Below are 17,933 nucleotides of genomic sequence, written 5' to 3'. Positions count from 1 at the left end.
CCAAAGCAGCATGGCAACGGTACAAGGACAGACAAAGACCAGTATAATCAAACTGAGAGCTCAGAAATCAACCCTTGTATTTATGGCCAGATGATTTCTGACAACGGGGCATAGACCACTCAATTCAGAAAGAATAGTCTCTTCAACAAATGGTGTTGGGGAAACTGGATCTTGCAACTGGATTTGCAAAAGGGAGGAAGAGGACCCCTACCTCATACCCCACACAAAAACAAACTCAAAATGGATCAAAGACCTAAATGTAAGAGCCAGAACTGTCAAACTCATAGAAAAGAAAGTAAGGAAGTGTCTTCAGGACCTTTTGTTAGGCAATTGTTCCTTAGACTTTATACCCAAAGTACGAGGAACAAATGAAAATAGAGACAAATGGGACTTCATCAAAACTGAAAACTTCTATGCCTCAAAGGACTTTATCATGAAAGTAAAACAATCTACACAATGGGAAAAAATTATTTGGAAACCATGTATCTGATAAAGGTTTAATATCCAGAATATATAAAGAAATCCTTCACCTTAACAACAAAAAGACAAACAACCCAATTAAAAAATGGGTGAAAGGGGCAGGCCATGGTGGCTTACCAGGCCAAGTTCTTGCCTGCCATGCCAGAGACCCAGGTTTGATTCCTGGTGCCTGCCCAGGTTAAAAAAATTAAAAAAATTAAAAAAAAAAGGGTGAAAGACTTGTATAGACAACTCTCCATAGAAGTTCTACAGATGACCAGCAAGCACATGAAAAGATGCTGAACATCTTTAGCCATCACAGAAATGCAATCAAAACCACAAGATACCATTTCACACCCATTAGAATGGCTGCTATTAAAAAAATAGAAAATAATGACTGTTGGAGAAACAGGAACACTCATTCATTGCTGGTGGAATGTAACTGCAATGTAATGCTACTGCAGTGGAATAAGGCTAAGAAGTATAGAACTACCACATGACCCTACAATCTCACTATTAGGTATATTCCCAAAAGAACTGAAAGCAGGGACTCGAACAGACATGCACACCGGTGTTCACAGAGGCATTATTCACAATTGCCAAAAGATGGAAGCAGCCTAAGTGTCCATCATCTGATGAACGGATAAACAAAATGTGGTACACAGATACATGGAATATTATTCAACTGTAAAAAAGGAATGAAGTTCTGATATATGCAATAATATGGATGAACTGTGAAGATATGTTGAGTGAAATAAGTCAGATACAAAAGGACAAATATATTATCTCACTGATTTGAAATAATTAGAATAAACAAACTCTAGGAGTCAGAATCTAGACTACACGTTAGCAAAGGTGAGGATGGGGATAGGAAATGGGAAATTATTACTTAAAATGTACAGGGTTCCTATATAGCACAAAACAAAATGTTCTGGTAATGGACGGTGGTGGTAGCACAACATTGTGAATGCAATTAACAGCACTGAAGTGTACAACTGAATGTCGTTAAAAGGCGAAATGTTAGGTTATATATTAACAGCATCAAAATTAAATTTTAAAAATTCCATGAAACTGCACTATATAGTAAACCTTAAGTAAAACCCTGAATTACAGTTAGTAGTACAATTATTAAAATGTGATTTCTGGAGTTACAACAGAGAAGATAGGACAAATGAGTATGACTGCTGAATCATTACATTGACATTTCTTTTAGTCCCGTGTTTTGGAGCTGCTAGAAGGTAAAACCTAAAATTGTGAAACTATGAATCATACCAAACTCTAAAATCTGTTCTATAACTAACTGTTGTGTGCTTTCAAATTTATTGCTTTTTTGTATATATGTTTTTTGTTGTTTGTTTATTTTACATGGGCAGGCACTGGGAATCGAGCCTGGGTTTCCGGCTTGGGAGGTGAGAACTCTGCCTGCTGAGCCACAATGGCCCGCCCTACATATGGTTTTTTACAATTAAAAAAAAATCTTTTTTAATGCGATTACATCAATTGTAACAAATGTCCCTCCACACCAGTACAATAGAATGCTCAATGAGAGTTCTCTAATTTATGCATGATTGTTTGGTAAATCCCCAATTTTTCTAATAAAGAAAAAAAAAGAAAAAGAATATTACATTAAAATTTTCCAACTGAACCATTTTCAGAGGACATAACTTTATAAACCTGCTAGTGTGATCTGAAAGTGTCAAATAGAAAGAGGATTTGTTTTAGTATAGTTTTGCTATACATCACATTTTAGTACATTTTACTTAGACACTTTATTTACCTTAATACATTTCCTTTCAAGAAAATATTTACAAATTTGTTTTCCTTTGCGTTCTACTGTATGTTGGTTGATGAATCCCTGGCTCATTTTCACACGCTGCTCCTTAGGTTTATCATCCTTTAAAAACAAAAAATACCAAATGTGAGACACACTTAATTAAACTATTTTATTTTGTTGTATAACATTTTAAACCACTTTTAAAACATTAAAAGGTGATTCCTCTAAATTGGTCTTTGAGTATAAGACTTACAATTTTGTACATCAGTTGAAAAATGTTCAAAAACATTCCATCTTTCAACAACTGTGTAGTCTGAATATTTTATTATACTTTATCTTTTTCGGTTTGCATAAATGAGTGAATAAATTATAAGTGCTACTACTTGTGATAAAAAGCAAAGTTCTTAAAACTTATGCAATAGAGATAAAGCTGGAAATCACAAATAACGCAAAAACAATGAAATCTCTAGCATCAACGAAATATACAGAGTATGAGCCGAGTATACAGCTGGCCACCACAAGACTTTCAGAGACGGCAGTTAAGGTATAGAAACAAAGGTATAACTGGAGAGGTTTATAATAAACATTTTTAGCTTTCCAGAAATATAAACCTCTTTGATGAGTGAGCTTGTAGCACAGCTTACCTCTTGCATACCAATTTTAAACATAGTTGTAGGAATACAATATGCGCAAAGAAAAGAGCTGGCTGATCATTTATGTAGTCTGCTTCTCATAAACGTCAAATTTTAACTTACCACCATCAAAATTATGTCTTAAAAATACATGTTAATTTAAATCTTCAGTTTCATTTGATTATGTTATAAAATTCCAACATGTGTTCTGTCTTCAGAACCTGTTCTTCATGAAGAATGGCTGTCAGCTTTCGCTGAATAATTACGAGTCAATTTCAACCAAACGAAAGGGAACTCTGCCTGAGGGGAGGGGTGCATCAGGAAACAAAGTTCCAATCCCTGGCCTGGCCTATGTCACTATATGCAGTTACACAAGCCCTAGTGCTTCAGGGTCCTCTTCTGTAAAATCTGCAAGGGGGCTAGATTTTATATAGATTTGCTTCTGTAAAGAAGGATTTTATAAAGCTTAACAGTAGCTAATTTTTCTTGCTTAATTTAGCTATTTACATATATTTTAGCATCTGAATGATAGAAATATCCAGCAAAAGCATTTGTGTCATTTTATATTCACTGCTATGCATTTGGTGTGAGTTAAGAATTGTAAAGAAAAGAGTTATGGGCCCCATCAGGCTAAGAAAAACAACCTGGGACTTCCCAGGGGCGGTTATCTGCTGCCTTGGTTATGCAAGGTTGTAACTGCCGGAGGAAGTTTATCTAAGAATGCAACTGAGAAGGTTGAGTAAGGGAGTTTTGCACAACGAGACAGCTGCTTCTTGCATGAAGCAGCTCCCATGACTCATGCGCAAAAAATGTTTGTTATCTGCTTCTTGCAAAATGTTTGTTATCTGCTTCTTGCCAAATGTTTGTTACCCATGCTCGACCCTCAGCCCCCTCCTCCTACCCCTTAAAAGCTTCCCCAAACCCAGGCTCGGGGCTCTCTGTTCCTGCGTGTTCAGTGAGCCCCACGCATGTGTGGTAAATAAACCCCTTGCGTGTTGCATGAGAGAACGTCTCTTGGAGTCCTCCTTTGTGTAGCAAAACTCTCGAATTCTTACACTTCCATCTATAATATTTGTTATTTCTAATATTTTACCAACTTCTAAAGTTTTGTTCACTGTGATCAAGTCTAATGAAAAGGTCTGGAAGACCTGAAATGGCCACCACCAGTCCAGGGAGTCACTTCTTCTCCTACTCTGATTAAACCCACTGGCCAAGGAAGAGGAATTTAGACAAGACAAAACAAAAATACAAGGAGGCTAGGGAGTGGGAAGATCAGGCAAGGTACAAGGTCAGAAATACTCATTTCCAATTTTCAGAGGGAGACAGGAACAAGCAGACCACGTCCTGCAATAGCAAAGCTTTGTAAGCCTCTGTGGCCTTCTGAAACATCCTCAGGGTAATTTGATCCACTCTCTGCGTCCCCCATTTTCCAGTCATGGATAGTAGAATGCTCAAAAATGACAGCACTCATGTGCATGTATGCAGGGGCCTCAAGGATGAAGAAGGGAGCTGCAGACAATTGTAAAGAGCCCACTGACACTAAGAGGAGCTCTTTGCCAGCATGCAACTTCAATTCTGGGCATTGTCCGCCTACCCCTGCCCGCCCCATCACTGCCCAGCCACATGTCCCTGAGTTATGAGACAAAAGTCAAACGTGTTCTTCTACCTTGTCCTCTAAGCTGTTTTTCCTCGGGAAAGCACTCGACCCTTTGTCTCCAGTGGCAGCCCATTTTCGCTTCATTTTCTTCGGTTTACCATTCTTGTGACCAGCTTTAAGATTTTTATTTTTTTGTTTAACAGCTAAAAACAAGAAAAGTTAATTTTTAAAATGAGATAAAAATACAATAGCAGTTTACTCTGAAGAATGATGTCCTATAATCCAGGAAGAGTTTTCCCCAGTTCAGTAAGTGAAAACTGGGAAGATGCTGATTCATCTTTCTGGTATCTCTGGGATTAAGAGACCAGAAAGAAATCTGTTAATACAATCTGGATTCTCAATCCATTCTTTATGAAAATGTGTAAATTACGGTGCTGGTTTAAAAGGATGTATGTACCATGTACCCTAGAAAAGCCATGTTTTAATCCTAATCCCATTTTGTAAAGACAGCCATTTCTTCTAATCCCTATTCAGCATTGCACGCTTGAAACTGTAATTAGATCATCTCCCTGGAGATGCGATTTAATCAAGAGTGGTTGTTAAACTGGATTAGATGACAACATGTCTCCACCCATCTGGGTGGGTCTTGAGAAGTTTCTGGAGTCCTATAAAAGCAGAAACATTTTGGAGAATGAAGGAGATTCAAAGAGAGCAGAGAATGCTGCAGTACCATGAGGCACAGAGTCCATGAGCCAGCGACCTTTGGAGATGAAGAAGGAAAACACCTCCCGGGGAGCTTCATGAAACTAGAAGTCAGGAGAGAAAGCTAGCAGATGAGCCGTGTTTGCCATGTGCCCTTCCAGATGAGAGAGAAGCCCTGATTATGTTCCCTGTGTGCCTTCTCACTTCAGAGAGAAACCCTGAAATTCATCTGCCTTCTTGAACCAAGGTATTTTTCCTGGATACCTTAGATTGGACATTTCTATAGACTTTTTAAATTGGGACATTTCCTCAGCCTTAGAACTGTAAACTAGAAACTTTTAAATTCTCCTTTAAGCCATTCTGTTTCTGGTATATTGCATCCTGGCAGCTAGCAAATTAGAACAGTTACTGTAAGGAACTAAGCAAGACTGCCATAGATCTACAACAGTATGTTTCAAACTTTTTTTTTTTTTTTTTTTTATTAACGGGAAGAAAAAAAAGAAATTAACACAACATTTAGAAATCATACCATTCTACATATGCACTCAGTAATTCTTAACATCATCACATAGATGCATGATCATTGTTTCTTAGTACATTTGCATCAGTTTAGAGGAACTAGCAACACAACAGAAAAAGCTATAAAATGTTAATATAAAGAAAAGAAATAAAAGTAGTAGTAATAGTAAAAAACAACAACAACAAACAAACCAACAAGCAAACAAAAACAAAAAAAAACCCTATAGCTTAGATGCAGCTTCATTCAGTATTTTAACATGATTACTTTACAATTAGGTATTATTGTGCTGTCCATTTTTGAGTTTTTGTATCTAGTCCTGTTGCACAATCTGTATCCCTTCAGCTTCAATTACCCATTGTCTTACCCTGTTTCTAACTCCTGCTGAACTCTGTTACCAATGACATATTTCAAGTTTATTCTCGAATGTCCGTTCACAACAGTGGGACCATACAGTATTTGTCCTTTAGTTTTTGGCTGGATTCACTCAGCATAATATTCTCTAGGTCCATCCATGTTATTACATGGTTCATAAGTTTATCTTGTCTTAAAGCTGCATAATATTCCATCGTATGTATATACCACAGTTTGTTTAGCCACTCTTCTGTTGATGGAGATTTTGGCTGTTTCCATCTCTTTGCAATTGTAAATAACGCTGCTATAAACATTGGTGTGCAAATGTCCGTTTGTGTCTTTGCCCTTAAGTCCTTTGAGTAGATACCTAGCAATGGTATTGCTGGGTCGTATGGCAATTCTATATTCAGCTTTTTGAGGAACCGCCAAACTGCCTTCCACAGTGGTTGCACCCTTTGACATTCCCACCAACAGTGAATAAGTGTGCCTCTTTCTCCGCATCCTCTCCAGCACTTGTCATTTTCTGTTTTGTTGATAATGGCCATTCTGGTGGGTGTGAGATGATATCTCATTGTGGTTTTGATTTGCATTTCTCTAATGGCCAGGGACATTGAGCATCTCTTCATGTGCCTCTTGGCCATCCGTATTTCTTCTTCTGGTAGGTGTCTGTTTAAGTCTTTTTCCCATTTTGTAATTGGGTTGGCTGTCTTTTTGTTGTTGAGTTGAATAATCTCTTTATAAATTCTGGATACTAGACCCTTATCTGATATGTCATTTCCAAATATTGTCTCCCATTGTGTAGGCTGTCTTTCTACTTTCTTGATGAAGTTCTCTGATGCACAAAAGTGTTTAATTTTGAGAAGCTCCCATTTATTTATTTCCTTCTTCAGTGTTCTTGCTTTAGGTTTAAGGTCCATAAAACCACCTCCAGTTGTAAGATCCATAAGATATCTCCCAACATTTTCCTCTAACTGTTTTATGGTCTTAGACCTAATGTTTAGATCTTTGATCCATTTTGAGTTAACTTTTGTATAGGGTGTGAGAGATGGGTCTTCTTTCATTCTTTTGCATATGGATATCCAGTTCTCTAGGCACCATTTATTGAAGAGACTGTTCTGTCCCAGGTGAGTTGGCTTGACTGCCTTATCAAAGATCAAATGTCCATAGATGAGAGGGTCTATATCTGAGCACTCTATTCGATTCCATTGGTCGACATATCTATCTTTATGCCAATACCATGCTGTTTTGACCACTGTGGCTTCATAATATGCCTTAAAGTCAGGCAGCGCGAGACCTCCAGCTTCGTTTTTTTTCCTCAAGATGTTTTTAGCAATTCGGGGTACCCTGCCCTTCCAGATAAATTTGCTTATTGGTTTTTCTATTTCTGAAAAATATGTCGTTGGGATTTTGATTGGTATTGCATTGAATCTGTAAATCAATTTAGGTAGGATTGACATCTTAACTATATTTAGTCTTCCAATCCATGAACACGGTACGCCCTTCCATCTATTTAGGTCTTCTGTGATTTCTTTTAACAGTTTTTTGTAGTTTTCTTTATATAGGTTTTTTGTCTCTTTGGTTAAATTTATTCCTAGGTATTTTATTCTTTTAGTTGCGATTGTAAATGGGATTCGTTTCTTGATTTCTACCTCAGCTTGTTCATTACTAGTGTATAGAAAAGCTACAGATTTTTGAATGTTGATCTTGTAGCCTGCTACTTTGCTGTACTCATTTATTAGCTCTAGTAATTTTGTTGTGGATTTTTCTGGGTTTTCTACATATAGTATCATATCGTCTGCAAACAGTGATAGTTTTACTTCTTCCTTTCCAATTTTGATGCCTTGTATTTCTTTTTCTTGTCTAATTGCTCTGGCTAGAACTTCCAACACAATGTTGAATAATAGTGGTGATAGTGGACATCCTTGTCTTGTTCCTGATCTTAGGGGGAAAGTTTTCAATTTTTCCCCATTGAGGATGATATTAGCTGTGGGTTTTTCATATATTCCCTCTATCATTTTAAGGAAGTTCCCTTGTATTCCTATCTTTTGAAGTGTTTTCAGCAGGAAAGGATGTTGAATCTTGTCAAATGTGTTTCAAACTTTTAAGATGACTTTATATATACTACTGTCAGATTTTTCACTGAGAAACGTTTTACATAGATTAAGTTCATCTACAGACCCATTAGTTGAATAGCAGAAAAACTTTAGGGGGGAGAGGGGCATAGTAAAATGAGAAGATTATGAATTTCATTTATAAATGTCCTTTCAATGGCCTCCAAATATACTTCTGAGTATAGTCTGATGTATAACCATCCCTGACATTAAGCAATTAGCCCCTTCAAAGGACAGCGGAAGGTGGCACACCTGCCCCTCGCACACACACAGAAGTGGGGACTATGCTCTCTCCCTTCAGCACAGGCCTGGCCTTTGCCTGGTGCTCCCCTGGCAGAGTCTCGTCTGTACACTGCATGGCCCTGTCTTGGGTGGGGTGTCCAAGTGGGCAAGCACACACCTGGTATAGAGTTCCGGGAAAACTGCAATGCTGTCATGGGATAAAGTGCAGGAAGACCCCCTGGTGCACAGGCACCGCTGTGACCCCTTCTCTAGATGAACCGCCAACAGTGCAGTATGGCACTCACCTTGTTGGGTAGCTTTCATCCCCCCTTTCTTCATAGACCCTTCAGGAACAGGTAAGAACTGTGCAGTGTTTGCCATTTCTTTAGCTTGTATGTACTGTTTAAGTTCTTCAGCAAAATTATCCTCCGCTTCCCGACTGCAGAAATCATCATCGCTATATATATCATAGTCTTTACTTCTTGACTTTCTACGTGACAAACTCTTTTGTGATGTTGCAGAGTTTCTTGAGTGCCTAAACTAAATAAAAATTAAAATTTCAGTTCATAAAAACCCAGCATGATTCAAAAGAACATGGGAGGGGAGGACAGACGGCTATAGAGAAGAAATGAGGTGAGCCATGAACTGATCACGTAGAAGCTGGGACAGGCACATGGGGGTTCATACACTATTTTCTCTACTATTAGATATTTAAAGTCCTCCACAATAACAAAAAAAAAAAAAACCCACAAAAAACAGTATGATATATTCATCCTTAAAGATGATTTGAGGGAAAATCTATTTGTGCATTGTATGCAACTTACTGAATTAGAAGTCTAAATTCCCCAACTTTAATTAAAGTTAAGGGGACTATAATTTTCACATTTTATTTCTCTCTGCATCTACTATACTTTAAATTTTTTAATCCAATAACTCATTATTTCATAAAAGAGCAAGGGACCCAAACTGCCCAAGTGAGAATCCACGTCTACTTAAGATGTGTCACAGCAATGGTGGCAAAGAAGGAGGGTGATGGGAGCAGAACTAAGAACTGCCCAGTTTTTCGTCATCAAGCTCATTTCTATTTCAAATGCAGCTTTGTAACTGCTGTGGGAGCTGCCCCAAGGTGACACCTGGGCACCAGGGTTCCGCAGAAGAGGCCCAGGTTAAGGGGGCTTGCCTGGAGGAGACCATGCTGATCTCAGCAGATGACTTAAAGCAATGTATTAAAAATGTCCAAGTATAGGTTATACAGGTGTGCTAATCTTGCGATGATTCATCAAGCTGCCTAATTAGAATCAGTATGTATGCATCTGATGAAAAGACCTTCATCAAAATGAATGTCTTTAGAAAAATGAGGTGTTGAAGGGCTGCCCTTGTGGGCAGGAACAGTGGGCTCACCACAGGCACGAAGGAACTGCTCTGCAAGGTGCTTGGAGCCCGGTCCCCCCTCCGCTTGTGCATGATAACTGACTAAGGAAGCAAACTCACACAACACACGAGTCACTGCTTATAAAATATACTGCAGTCCAATTTAATGGCTTACCTCTAATAGGAACGTCAAACTAGGCATACTAACAGAGACATGAAAATTCACCTAAAAATGAATTTGTTCCCTCCTTGAAGAATCCCAAAACAGTTGAGGAAGATGTTAACCTGATGACGGCTTCAGAGTGCACCTTTAATACACCAGATGAGAACACAGACCAACCCCATCATCTCCATGCCACTAAGTTCCTATCTCCGAGTCCTCACGAAAGAGCACTGTTTTCCAACTAACACACAGAGCAAACTTGCAAACGTAACTTCTGGACTGCCAGGCCAGGGGTTGGCAAACTTAGGCCTGGCCACCTGTTTCTGCAAATGAAGTCTAACAGGAACACAGTCACACCCATCCTGCTTAGTTACAACCAAGGCCCAAAGCACCTACATCTGGTCCTTCATGGAGAAGCTTGCTAACTGTGACAGATCATGTTTACCTTGGTTTTAGCCCTTAACTTTATTTAGCAGAAATAGGGGGAATTAAAAAAAAAAAAAAAAGGCTCAACATGCAGCAGCTCCCACGAAGTAACTTAGTGGAACACATAAGGAGATTCCATTCAGTGTATCTGAACCAAATCGTTACCATGCTCCAAAGGAGCGACGTGTGTCCCCCTGAAGGACAAAACCCAGAGGCCTCCTGCAGTGCTGGGGTGGACCCAGTGCCTGGAGGAATGATGTCTCCATGTCTCAGCAACTTTATTAAAACCAGGAGAGTAAACCACCTTGTTTCTCCAGCGCAGCAGGCAGGAAGGCTACTGAATGACTGATTCTTTCCAGAGAGCACTGACTCCTCAGGCTAGCTATAAGCTCATTGTTTTGATGTTAGTTCTTGGTAGAATTTAGAAGTGCAAACATGATACTGCAACTTTTTGTCCCTTCTGTAGTCTAAATTAAAAGTTAAAAATATTATTGCTTTTGATTCAGTTATTAAACTTGTAACAGAAATAAAAGTTCAAGAATGTAAAAATGAGTAATTCCATAATGGTGAGGGGGAACGAAGTACATCCATCAGTAACTAAATGAACTGAACAAATAAACAAAAGGGAAGTTATGCCCTGGGGCCTGGGCTTAGGCTGGAATATGAAAAATGGGGCTACAAATGATGATGATTAAATTTTTACATAAAAGTAGACAAAGCTATCATAACAAATTCTCTGCCAGTCATTTAGCACGGACAAGAGAGAAGGGTAGTCTGTCTCCAACCTGAAGAAAATCTGATAAAAGCGCCAAAGTTTCTCGTGCAGGTACTCAGACCCCAAGGGAAGTGCCTCCCTCCTGAAACTGAGAAATCAGGATTTAAGGATGATTTTAATTAGTGAATCGTTATATAAATTCCTTTTTGCTTTCTGGAATGCTAGAGTAAACAGGGAAATACCTGAGCTCTCTGAATTGTAGTCCAGCTGCCTAGATATCTGAAATGAGTGTAAAAAGCCCTAACCTGTGCCTTTGTGATGGAAGAGCTGGTCATTCTCTTGTAGACCACAGGCCCTAATGCTAATGAAGTCGGCCATTAACTACTTCCTCCTTTTGATTTACACCTTCAGTACTGAACTGACAGCTCTGTCTCCCCTCCTTTCAACTTACGTTCTATTGAAATGATAACAACACTGTCTCCTTTCCTGCTTTAAACTTAATTATCTGAAATGACCTCATCTCCCTTTGCTAAAATCCTTAAAAACCTTGAGCTAAACTCTGGGAGAAGATTTTAGGCCTTTAGGCTGTCTGCCCTCCTGCTATGCAGGTAGTAGCAATAAACTCTTTTTCTCTCTGAAAACCTGGTGTCTCAGGAACTGCTGACTGAACTGAGTGCATCAGGCTGAAGAATCCTCGGACTTTATCTGGTAACACTCTAGCAAGTGCAAGCAAGCCCTCCCTGAAGCCATCCATTCACCAGTCCAGGCAGGCCGCTGCCTGCCACACCCGAAGTCTAAGAATGGAGCTCAACACAATTCAGAGAACACAGTGAGTTGCAAGGTGAAAATAAAAATCACACTGAACTTCACCAGCACCTAACTTGACATTTAGCATCTTCTTCCATTTGAACACAGGCAACAAACTACAGTTTTATCAGCAGACCATCACTAATAAAACTCAGGTACTTTTGAGGTAGTTTACAAGTTTAACCTCAGTACTACTGTATAACTTTATGAATTTATGTATCGCTTTATGCATTCGTGTGTATTACTCTGTGTATTTGTGTGCATCATTATAAACTGACGCATTCAGAAAGGTACATAATTTCAAGCCTTCTCGAAGGAAGAAAAGCAGAATGTCTGCAGTGCTGTTAATCACGTCCAGCTTACTCAAGCCTGTCCGGAGATACTGGTGCGCAGGGAGGGAGGCCTCCAGGCCTGTGTCTTGTCATGTCCAGGAGCTGCCCTTATCTTGGACAAAGGAGTTCCGCTAAGGGCCAGAGAGTATCTCCTACCTGCAAGTTCTGTCTCTGTGCTTTTCCAGTGTTTACCACCCGTTCCCTTAGTAACTCCTGCCTTGCTCACTAATCTATATAACCTAGAAACAAAGAAAATTCAGTTTTCTTTACTGGGTCGGCCAGCAATAAAGTTTTGGTCACTTCTCTGAGGCTCAGGTGCTTTCTTGGGAAAACGGAGTTGACCCTACTTTACTTTCACATAGTTGCTGCAGATCTCAAAACAATCTTTATGCTCATCACGGAATCACAATAAGAATTAGACCCACCCATACATCTTACTTAGTTCATTAATAAAGAACATATATTACTGTTATATTTTATTGCAACTGATAACTAGAATTAAATAAAAATCAATCTCCTTTGCAATCCAACATATTTTATATACTTAAAAATGTTTTAAGGAGAACTGCTGCGGGAAACCCACCTGTCCACACAGCCCACCACATACTGAGCACCCAGTCAGGCTTCCTGTTTAGAGGACAGACCTACTCCACCGGCAGAGGACATCTACCAACTCTACAGGCCTTTCTTAAATGACCAAGATGGCAGAACAAGACACTTCAGGGCTCCACCCCCACGGAAGCTTTGAACAACTAGCAAGAATTGCAGAAACATCTTTCTCAGGGTTCCAGAGAACAGAGAAAAACTGCAGAAAAAGGGTGAACTACAAATTCAGAAAGGGACCTTGATGGTCTCAGGGTGCCCTGCCTGGCCCGTGACCCACCCCTCATGGGTTCAGTGTAGAGAGAGACCGTGCTCCCAGTGAGACTCCCTGGTCCTGGGAGCACGTCTGTGTGACCCATTCTGTCTGAAAATGGCCCGAGGGACTCACCACTCAAGAACTCCCCCTGTGTAGAAGGCAGCTCACCGAGCAGTCAACTCACGCTGCCCAGGGAGAGGGCACTGCCGGCTGCAGGACATTCGCATGGTGCTCAGAACCATGAGGAGGGAACTGTTTCCTAGGAGAGGGGACACTCAGAGTGGGGGAATTCCTAGAGATTCCCAAAACAAAAGCATGTGCAGAAATGACCAGGGAGGTCCCTAGGCTTTGGCCTGAAACTATTCTCTAAGTGCACTCTGTTGAGATTTTGTTGTTGTGAGCTCCATGTGGTCAAGGAAAGCTTGTCATGACACCAAAGCAGTTTAGAAGTTAAACCTCAGTATTTTTATATAACTTTATAAATTCGTGTGTATCACCTCAGTATTACTGTTGTATAACTTCATGAGCCCATGTATACTCGTGCATATCACCTTATGAGTGTATGTAAGAAATCATGTACTCCTAAAGCAGGTAAAAAGGAGGGAATAAAATAAAATGTCTGCAGCGTCTGTCTGCCCCTGGTCACGCCTGCAGACCCTGTCTTGGGTCACGTCCCAGGGGTCCTCTGAGCATGTCCCATCTCAGACAAAGGAACCTTTCCAGTGTTTACCGCCCATTGCCACAGTGATTCTTGCCTTGCTTATTAGCTTCTATAATTTGGAAACCAAGACTATTCGGGGCTCAGACTTTGAATGGAAGTCCTCTGAGCCTGCTGGCAAGTAAAGTTTTGGCCACTTCTCAGGGGCTCAAGGTGCCTTCTTGAGAAAACAGAGTTTTCACCACTAGAAGAACTAGCATCATAAAGCTTCTAGAAGAAAATGTAGGGAAACATCTTCAAGACCTAGTAACAGGAGGGAGCTGCTTAAACTTTACACCCAAAGCACAAGCAACAAAAGAAAAAATAGATAAATGGAAAGACCTCAGAATCAAATGCTTCTGCACCTCAAAAGACTGTCAAAAAGGTGAAGAGGTAGCCAACTCAATGGGAGAAAATATTTGGAAATCACATATCGGACAAAGGTTTGATATCCTGTATATACAAAGAAATCATACAACTCAACAAAAGAACAAGCAATCCAATTATAAAATGGGCTGAAGATATGAATAGGCATTTTTCTGAAGCACAAATACAGATGGCTCAAAAGCACATGAAGAGATGCTCATTTTCACAGGCTATAAGGGAAATGCAGATCAAGCCTACAATAAGATATCACCTCACCCCTTTAAGAATGGCTGCTATTAGACAAACAGGAAACTATAAATGTTGGCAAGGATGTGGAGAAACTGGGACACTTATGCACCGCTGGTGGGAATGTATAATGGTGCAGGCACTGGAAGACTGGCGGTTCCTTAGGAAACTAACTATCAAGTTGCCTTATGACTCAGCAATAGCACTACTTGATATATACCCAGAAGAGCTGAAAGCAACGGCACAGACATTTGCACACCGATGTTCACAGCAGTATTATTCACAATTGCCAAAAAATGGAAACAAACAAATGCCCATCAACAGATGAGTGGATCAACAAAATGTGGTATGTATAATACGATGGAATATTACGCAGCAATAAGACAAATTGACATCATGAAGCACATGACAAGATGGAGGAACCTTGAGGACACAATGCTGAGCGTAATTAGCCAAACATAAAAGGACAGACACTGAGCACTTCCGGAGAAGATGGCGGCTTAGTAAGACGCGCGGGTCTTAGTTCCTCCTTCAGAAAAGCAACTAAAGAAACAGAAACAATATGAAACAGCTCCCGGAGTCACGACAGAGACCAAAAAGACAGCGTACCCCATTCTGGAACGGCTGAACGGGCAGGGAGAATCCGCTGCGGTGAGATACCCGAGGGGTGCGCGTTTTCCTGGCTGGGGCGGCTAGCGACTGGGGTCCCCTCCACGCACGTGGCTCCCCGGTCTGACTGGGAACGTTGGATAGCGGGGCCCTCCCGTCACGCTTGGCGTCTGGGGCCAGCTGGGCAATTTGGACCGGCACTCCCCCAAGCCGCGGCGGCCAGCGATCCCCGCCTCCACGCGCGGTTTCCCGGGCCGACTGCCCCACAGACAGACGAGCGCCACGAGCGCCACCTACTGGGCAGGAAAAGAAAAACAGAGCCCAGAGATTTCACAGAAAAACCTTTCAACCAGCTGGGTCCCATACCCAGGGAAATCTGATCAAATGCCCAGACACCAGCAGAAAATAATGGATGACGCTTGGAAAATTGAAGATATGACCCAGTCAAAGGAACAAACCAATAGTTCAAATGAGATACAGGAGCTTAGACAACTAATGCTGAATATACGAATAGAAATGGAAAAACTCTTCAAAAACCAAATCAATAAATTGAGGGAGGACATGAAGAAGACATGGGCTGAACAAAAAGAAGAAATAGAAAATCTGAAAAAACAAATCACAGAACTTATGGGAGTGAAGGACAAAGAAGAAAAAATGGAAAAAACAACGGATACCTACAGTGGTAGATCAAAAGAGACAGAAGCTACAATTAGTGAACTGGAGGATGGAACAACTGAATTCCAAAAAGAAACAGAAACTATAGGGAAAAGAATGGAAAAACTTGAGCAGGGGATCAGGGAACTGAATGACAATATGAAGCGCACAAATATACGTGTTGTGGGTGTCCCAGAAGGAGAAGAGAAGGGAAAAGGAGGAGAAAAACTAATGGAAGAAATTATCACTGAAAATTTCCCAACTCTTATGAAAGACCTAAATTTACAGATCCAAGAAGTGCAGCGCACCCCAAAGAGAATAGACCCAAATAGGCGTTCTCCAAGACATTTACTAGTTAGAATGTCAGAGGTCAAAGAGAAAGAGAGGATCTTGAAAGCAGCAAGAGAAAAACAATCTGTCACATACAAGGGAAACCCAATAAGACTATGTGTAGATTTCTCAGCAGAAACCATGGAAGCTAGAAGACAGTGGGATGATATATTTAAATTACTAAAAGAGAAAAACTGCCAACCAAGACTCCTATATCCAGCAAAATTGTCCTTCAAAAATGAAGGAGAAATTAAAACATTTATAGACAAAAAGTCACTGAGAGAATTTGTGACCAAGAGACCAGCTCTGCAAGAAATACTAAAGGGAGCACTAGAGTCAGATACGAAAAGACAGAAGAGAGAGGTATGGAGTAAAGCGTAGAAAGAAGGAAAATCAGATATGATATATATATAATACAAAAGCCAAAATGGTAGAGGAAAATATTATCCAAACAGTAATAACACTAAAAGTTAATGGACTGAATTTCCCAATCAAAAGACATAGAATGACAGAATGGATTACGACCCAGCAATACCACTGCTAGGTATCTACTCAAAGGACTTAAGGGCAAAGACACAGACGGACATTTGCACACCAGTGTTTACAGCAGCATTATCTACAATTGCAAAGAGATGGAAACAGCCAAAATGTCCATCAACAGACGAGTGGCTAACCAAACTGTGGCGTATACCTACGATGGAATATTATGCAGCTTTAAGACAGACTAAACTTATGAAGCACGTAATAACATGGATGGACCTAGAGAACATTATGCTGAGTGAGTCTAGCCAAAAACTAAAGGACAAATACTGTATGGTCCCACTGATGTGAACCGACATTCGAGAATCAGCTTGGAATATATCACTGGTAACAGAGACCAGCAGGAGTTAGAAACAGGGTAAGATAATGGGTAATTGGAGCTGAAGGGATACAGACTGTGCAACAGGACTAGATACAAAAGCTCAAAAATGGACAGCACAATAATACCTAAGTGTAATGTAACTAGGTTGGAACACTGAATGAAGCTGCACCTGAAATATGGTTTTTTGTTTGTTTGTTTGTGTGTTTGTATCTTTTGTTTTTGTTTTTTTCTTTTTCCTTTTTATATATATATATTTTTATTAGTATTATTATTTTAATTCTCTTCTCTATATTAACATTCTATATCTTTTTCTGCTGTTTTGCTAGTTCTTTTCCTAAATCGATGCAAATGTACTAAGAAATGATGATCATACATCTATGTGATGATACTAAGAATTACCGAGTGCATGTGTAGAATGGAATGATTTCTAAATGCTGTGTTAATTTCTTTTCTTTTTTTTGATTAATAAAAAAAATTAAAAAAAAAAAAGGACAGACACTGTATGACTCTACTTTTATGACCATGGTAAAGGTAAAATCAGAGGTTTATAATACAGAATATAGGGGACTTAGAGTTACATGGAAGCTAGAGATGGGTGAACAGTTAGCTGATGAGGTTGAACTCAAACGTAAGGGAACAGATAAAAGTGAAGGTGTTCTCTAGTACGTCTATAATATTACCTAGTTGAAAGTGAACGTGATTGGAAGGGGTTGTATAGACCTATGTGTCCCACATATTAACACTAGAAATACAAATATGTTCTTGAAAGAACTACTTCAAAGGTATGATTCGTGTACAAAGAGTGTTTAAATCCAGGTACGGAGGAAAACTGTATTGCATGCTATGGGCTATGTTTAACATCAGCAGTACCACACAGCAAGAGGAAGGGTAAATAATTGGGGGAAGGGAAAAGAGTTAAGGGGAGGTTTAGATCTCCTATTTGGTGAGATTGTGTTTATTGGTTATCTGACTCTTGGGAAAAATGAAATTGTCTAAAACTGAGAGTGTTGACAGACTGTGGACTTTGGACATTACACATGATGCCTAACGAATGCAGGTGGCTCAGGATGCACTGACTGAGAAGTAGACTGGCAAACAATGGTGTATACATATGGTGGAATAATGTGC

General features: G+C 39.9%; 1 protein-coding gene across 10 annotated transcripts in view; it reads right to left on the bottom strand.

Annotated features, from left to right (window-relative positions):
- Positions 1–17,933, bottom strand: part of ZC3H8 (zinc finger CCCH-type containing 8) — a 60,511-nt gene that overhangs the window by 22,079 nt on the left and 20,499 nt on the right. For 7 of the 10 annotated variants that reach the window (XM_077133709.1, XM_077133710.1, XM_077133714.1 and 4 more), the window contains 3 exons: positions 8,674–8,903; positions 4,532–4,665; positions 2,237–2,353 (listed from right to left, as the gene is read on the bottom strand). In XM_077133709.1, coding sequence (XP_076989824.1) covers positions 2,237–2,353; positions 4,532–4,665; positions 8,674–8,903 — 481 coding nt within the window. Of the gene's footprint in view, positions 1–2,236; positions 2,354–4,531; positions 4,666–8,673; positions 8,909–17,933 lie in introns of all 10 variants that reach the window. The other 3 variants (XM_077133707.1, XM_077133706.1, XM_077133708.1) reach the window with 1 other exon arrangement.

Source organism: Tamandua tetradactyla, chromosome 17, assembly GCF_023851605.1.
Source record: "Tamandua tetradactyla isolate mTamTet1 chromosome 17, mTamTet1.pri, whole genome shotgun sequence".
Lineage (NCBI taxonomy): Eukaryota > Metazoa > Chordata > Mammalia > Pilosa > Myrmecophagidae > Tamandua > Tamandua tetradactyla.
This window is presented reverse-complemented; position numbering and strand designations above follow the sequence as displayed.